The 6,702-nt window shown below is 40.0% G+C and overlaps 1 protein-coding gene across 2 annotated transcripts in view; it reads left to right on the top strand.

Annotated features, from left to right (window-relative positions):
- Positions 1-6,702, top strand: part of G6PC2 (glucose-6-phosphatase, catalytic, 2) — a 14,137-nt gene that overhangs the window by 1,560 nt on the left and 5,875 nt on the right. The window contains exons 2-4 of one of the 2 annotated variants that reach the window (XM_009325410.1): positions 5,049-5,350; positions 5,617-5,690; positions 6,018-6,127. In XM_009325410.1, the coding sequence (XP_009323685.1) occupies positions 5,641-5,690; positions 6,018-6,127 (160 nt within the window). In that variant the 5' untranslated portion in view covers positions 5,049-5,350; positions 5,617-5,640. Of the gene's footprint in view, positions 1-5,048; positions 5,351-5,472; positions 5,691-6,017; positions 6,128-6,702 lie in introns of those variants that run through there. The other variant, XM_009325409.1, reaches the window with a different exon arrangement.

Below are 6,702 nucleotides of genomic sequence, written 5' to 3' on the forward strand. Positions count from 1 at the left end.
TGCTATGGTAACGGTCCTCCTGGGGCGAGGCGGAGCCGCCATGACGGGCAGGGTAGGGCAGGGTCGGGCCGCGCTGCCGTGCAGCCCCTCGGGGCCTGCGGAGGCGGTCGGTGTAGGGGCCGCGCGGGAGAGGCAGCTGTGGGCCCTCCTCCTTCCCGTGGAAGTGCCTGTTGGGATTAAGACGTTTTTTCAGGGCCCGCTGAGAGGGCGGCGGCTGGGCTGTCTGCAGCGCCGGGGAGAGGGGCCGGTGGGCCGCCGTGAAAAGCCTGGCGCGGTTTGTGCGATTTATTGTTCCGTGCTGAACGAAACCAGGCTCGAACTCGGGAGCAGGCTAGCTCCTTTACGCTCCTCTGAAGGTAGAACTTGTTTCCAATGTGTGGTTTATTCACGGAACATACTTGGGGTAACCTAGTCGTAAGTTTTGTAACACTCCTGAATTGCCTTTTAATTCCCCAAACCTGAATTCTCTCATGAGTGTGGAGCTATTTACCTATCTTTATGAGTCATATCTTTATGATAGGTAAATCATAAAAATTTACCTTTAATCTGTAAGGTAGATCTTTATGATAGGAGACTGACATGCGGAGGTAATTGCAGTCCTTTTTCGTGTGAACAAAAACACAATACAGCAGCCCTGCCTGTGCCCAGTCAAACACTTGTGATAAGCCTCTGTCATCGTGAATGTCCTCCTTCGACACTGGGCCTAATTTTTCTCCAGGTGGGTATGTTCCCTTTTGGCTCTGGATAAGCACTGGTTTGTGATCCCAGGTACCAGCCTTCAGTTTATCATGGAAGCTACTTACTAATAATTTTGTTACCATAGCTAATGAATTTCTCCTAGCTTTAATTTACTTCAGTGCTATTTAGATGATCTCAGAATAATGTAAACTTAGTAAAGCTTTGGACATTGCTGTCTGAAACCGTTAATTACTCTCCCCACACACACCGGACCCAAAGCAAAGTCTGAGCTGAGACCACCAACTGTTAGTTGCATTATTTTTGTATAAAAGTGTTGCTGCTGGTGGGTAGCTCTTCTACCCAACTGTAGTTCTGTCTCATTTGACTCGGACACCTGTTCTCCAGATTTCACAGTTTCCTCAGCACTAGTCCTAAAACTAATTATTAGACCACCATTTCTCACCTGCTTCAGACTTAAATCTACTGAAATTGGGCTGGTTCAAGGATGATTACCTAGCCAAATTGGGCATTATGGAGCCTACACCTTATGGCTTTTTTTAACTAGGACCGTTTCTCTCCTTTTCCCAATCAGACCTTAAACCAAGCCGAGTGAACGCTGCCAGTATAAAGTTTAAATGTTGCTCCTAACATCACTAGCCTTTGTTATTTGAGCTCATAACTTTCTGAATACACAATTTTCCCAGCCCCTGGAGTTCAGCAAGTGCAAGTTAAACTAATCTAAACAAATCCTGAATTCTAATCTGTAATCTTTTGGTGGGAACTCTTCCGAATCCTTTTATTAACATAGGTAATAGGTTCACCCCACAGTAGCTGGCACTAGCTCCAAAATGTTAGGTATCTTTTTTCATCAGTGAAGTTCTTCTAGATTTCATTAGTCCTGTTCCTTTGTTTTAAACTTTCACCAGCCAAAGACTGAATATAGCCTGTGACATTTACTAGCACAATCCATACCTTAACTGATCTTCTTTCTGACTGATTTGGGAGTCCTTTCTCAGAGTTTTCTAGAGACATGAACTTACAGTACAAGCGATCCTCAACCTTACTTTCCCACTACAAAGTCTCTCCACAGTCAGCTTACCAACTGCATGTTTAAATGAAGCATGGTGATTTTAGCAGGTACTAGTTTTCTGTTCAAACTGACAGCTCTTACCAACCACAAACAGAAATGTGGCCTTATGACCCAAACTAGCACAGGTCATAAGCTTCTTAAATCCTCTTGTTGGGTCTGATTCAAGAGGCTCCGTAGTCAGAAACGCTGGCACCTAACCTTACGTAACTCTAGCCCAGACACTTGTTCTGAAATGTTTTTTTCTAAATGTCTGTCATATCAAACCACAGGGTAGTCATGGATTGAAGAAAGTTTCAATGGCAATTTACCCTCTTGCTAGCACTATGACCTTTCCTGGAGACAATGTAGTTGTACCATGTACCCCTTTTCTGGATTTGCCAGCTCTTCATGGGTGTCTTTGTAACCCTAGGGTTCTTGGTTAAACTTAAGGTTCCGAGATGTACGATGACAGTAGCAGGGTGACAGTTAACCTGCAATCAAACTGAAGGGCAGGTTATTGCCAACAAAGATCTCTTGCTTTATTTTATTGCTAGCTCAAAGTCCATGCTGGGCTGTTCCAGTGCTAGGTTAAGGGGTAGTTGAGAGCTGTAGTTCAGGGCTGGAGAGCTACTGCAGCTTAGGTGGAAACTGCTAAGGGAACACAAAATTGAAGAGCTGGTGCTAATAAACAGACTCAGCTACTTCTCTTGGCAGGTTTCTAACCTCACTGGGCTACGGTTGGCACAAGGCTAGTTTCAGGGATTAGAAAATGGCAATAAATAAGGCAGTGATCTTACTGGAAAGGGAACAAAAAAGTGCCGTGGAGATTGTTGTCCTTATGGGTCCAGACTCCATTTCTGCTTGCAGATTTTGGAACTTGAAGGACTTTTATTCACTGTTAAACTCTAGGTTGCTTGTAATTTCTAAAAAGTAGCTCTTCATGCTTAAAATTATAATAACTAGAATTCCTTAGATGTGCCTTTTTCATGAATGCCAGAATTGTATTCCATGCATTGTTTGTGTCATTTACACTGTTACACATACAAACACACACAAATATAAACAAGTATTAAGGTCTGGCAGTTATTGTTATATTGCAAACACGAGGTTTGTTAGTTTCCTGTATGTGCCTAGTTAACTTTATAGCAAGGAATAATGACAGCGTAGTAACTAGGAAAGATTAGATTAATAAGGTGGCAGAACCAAGAGCAAAGCAACTGGTTCATGTTAGCATTTGCTAAACCTTTACCGGTCAGTCCAGCCCTAAAGAAGCCTGACCTCAGCTAGGGCTGCCTGGGTTCAATGAGGAATGCTTGAGGGAAGGAAATACGGAAAGAAAGAGCGAGCGAGCTTCTTGAAAGATTCTTCTCTTCCTAAATCTAAAATTAAGCCGTATCTTTCAGTGTTCCATTTGGAAAATATTCATACCTAAGAAAATAGCTGTCAGTTGGTGTACACAGTGTCTGCTTGTGAACTTACTAAATTGCTAGTTATTCCTTGTAGCTGGTCCAGTGCCAATGAAAACACTGATGTGGAAATTAATGTTATTGTTCAATTAACTAAGCATAATGTACCAGAAAGTTAGGCCCAGTACGTAGGCCTCCATTAACAGTGTTTTAGAAAATGTTTGCTTTGATGGCTTTTCCTTCCCTTGCAAACATTTGCTTAACAACATCTGATATCCGTTATGTAATATTTGCTTTAATATGTAGGTGTAAAGGAGCTGTAAACATTTTATCCTCCCTTCAGTGGATCATCAACATGATTCTTGTTTCTACATTATTACCAAGAATATATAAAGTTTTGGATAGTCTCTGGTTTTGTGTGTCTTGGAAAATAAAATAAATCAAGAAAATATCAATAGATTAAAAAATCTTTATATGAACAGATAGCATTTTAAAGGTTTTTGCTTTGCACTAAGAACTCATTTGACCAGGTGAAGGCAGCTAAAAAGCTAGGAAATATTTATTGTTGAACTATCCTGAAATTTTGGGTTTGGAAGGGTTTTCCTTGATATCGGGTGATATCAATTGAAGTGAATAATTCAGTCAATGTACAGAAAAATATTGTAGTAGTTATTCAGAAACGGTGCATAGAATTTTAAATCTCTAACTTTAAGGTTTTCTACATGGCTTAATGCAACTGGTAGCGATAAACATACAGGATTTAAACCTGCTAAAAAGTTTCTAAAAACAGACTATTAATAGCTAAAGTAAATGTGAGATTGTGTCGGGAGGAGAGGTCTTCTGAGTCCATTTAATCGTCATGCCTTATTTGTTGAATCTACTTAACATTTCCATGTGACTTCTCTGACCACACATCGTAAAGCCCTGTTAAGCCGTTAAGTCTCTCTTCAGCAAAAACAGTTAAGTAGTTCATATCTTTGCCTCCACAGCTTGTATAGTTTAGCTTTGAGTGCCATGGAGAAAGCAGTATGGAAGTGTGCAGTGCATATATACAGCTGCTTTTGTTTTCTGGTTTTAATTGTTTCAGATACACGGGTAATCTTTAATAGAAGATATGAATATGAGAGCCTGATAAAGAACTGAAGTTTTCCTCTTGCTGCTCTGATGATATCAGATGATGGTATCATCAGACTTTTGGTATCCATTTAATCTCTTGTGGAAAAAAGTTTCTCAAGTAGTCACCTCACAAATGAACATAAGCTTTTCCTATGCCACAGTTATTGGTACTAATATTGATAAATCTGATGTGCTAATACATTATTTGCTGTATACTCTTCAAATCCTACTCTCTGGCAGAATCCCAGTTTCCTCTTGGCTATTCGCCCTGGAGAACCCAAGAGCTTCACTTGGGAATACTTCAGGGAAATACTCATAATCACCTGTTCCCAACCTTGCTCTGCTTTGCGAAGCAGGTCTCATTTCTGTTGGGCTGGGCAGCAAGAAGGGGACTGCGGTAGGTCAGGCTTCAGCTCCTTCTGGCAGAGGTGTGTAGGACTTGCATCATGTAAGCAATATGTGAGAATGGCGGTACTGAATGAGATGACTCAGAGACTAAGCTTCATCCGCATTCTGCCCTGGATTAACATGGCCTCTTGTATGAAGGAAACAATTGGTTTTCAGTGCTTTGACGATATTGCTGCTTTAAAAATGAATCTAGAGCTCAACAGCATTGTTGATGTATGGATGCTGGTTGTATTTTCCATGACTGAAAATGTGTTGTGCAAAGTATTAGATGCAGCACGGCAGCCAAATTCTATTTCAAAGTGAAATGCACAGCTTTAATGACAGTTCTGCAAAGACCAATTATTTGTGTAGTCTTTCTATCCTTTATACAGGCAACACTTAATGAAGTATAGACATTACTAATGTCCATCCTGCAGAGAAATGAACTGTGAAAAAATTCAAGCAAACATGTTCCAACTGTTCATACAAAGGATTGCATAAGTCACGCATTGTGTTTCCACAAAACTTTCCCCACAATTTGCTGCTGCTCAGCATGTACTTCACTTAGTTTCCTCCAATTAAAATTTGCAAACAGAAAAGCTTTCCAGTGCTAACAGACTCGTGTGCTTTCCCAGAGATTTGGAGCCACGTGTTCCAGGAATGGCTGGGTACACCACGCTGATACAATATAAAGGCATCGTCAATCACCTTCTCTCACTTTTTAATAGCTCCCTTCCATGGTTCTCATTCTCTATCAGTAGAAACTTAAGATTAAAGGAACTTTACTATCTTTCAAGTACCGTTTAATCCATTAAGATGGATCTCCTTCATAGCAATGGCGTGCTTATCATTCAGCATTTACAGAGGGACTACAGGGCTTACCAGGATTTCCTTAATTTTATGTCACATGTTGGAGATCCCCGGAATATATTCTCAATTTATTTTCCTCTTTGGTTTCAGCTCAACCAAGTGGTTGGTACTAAAATGATATGGGTGGCAGTCATTGGTGATTGGTTCAACCTCATATTTAAATGGTAAGAAGTTGGATTTATTTTAAAATTTGGTATTTTTAATGATGGTTACTATATGTGCCTCAAGCTTAGAAAACTTTCTGTGAATAATGTACTAGTAGACTTTCCCCTGTAATTATAAAATGGGAATTCACAATGAAGATATTTAAGATATGTTTGAAATGGCATTTTGATAAGACAAGAAGAACCTATAGAACTATTCTAGAATAGTTTTGGCAATATAGCTCTACATATTCCTTGTAAGATTATTTATCATGTTTTGCTGAGGCCTTCTTACATAAAGATCTTTTTATTGCATTTCTGCTTCATTTTATTTTATTTTTTTGTCAGGATTTTATTTGGCCATCGCCCATACTGGTGGGTGCAAGAAACAATGATTTATCCCAATCAGTCAAGCCCATGCCTTGAACAGTTTCCTATAACATGTGAAACTGGACCAGGTAAGAAATGTTGGAGATTACGTTGGTTCGTTTAATAGAGATAGCAGCTTTTTGGGGGGAGAGGATGTGTCGTATGAAGATCTTACATGATATACAAATCTCAGAGCTCATGTTTAAAATAGCACCAAAACACAGGAAGAGAAAAAGAAAGAAATAAAATGTGATAGGTGTTTGATTGCTGTATGACAAGAATGTTTACTTCATTGCCTTTAAACAGTGCAAGGGAGAGGGATTTGCTTTAAAAATAACTCTTACTAGAATGAACCAGCGTATTGGGAAAGAATTTTCACAAAACTTGTGCAATAGGTTCAGAAAGAGTAATACACCTGCTTTGTGAGTGAGGTCACTTTTAGGAACAGTTGCAGTGCCAATGACATCAGCTTGGGGAGAGAAATTCCACGTTATTTAAGAGTATTCCAAAACAGAGCAGGGGGCTGCTGAGTTTGAGGGCTTGTGCACTATTGAAAGAATTACTCAAACCACAAAACTAGTAGGTGGTTCAGTGTAAGTAACAATAGTATCAACAATTGATCATGTAATGTGTCACAGGTGGAAAATGGAACCACTCTTCCCAG

The sequence above is a fragment of the Pygoscelis adeliae genome, unplaced genomic scaffold, assembly GCF_000699105.1.
Source record: "Pygoscelis adeliae isolate BGI_AS28 unplaced genomic scaffold, ASM69910v1 Scaffold106, whole genome shotgun sequence".
Taxonomy (NCBI): Eukaryota; Metazoa; Chordata; class Aves; order Sphenisciformes; family Spheniscidae; genus Pygoscelis; species Pygoscelis adeliae.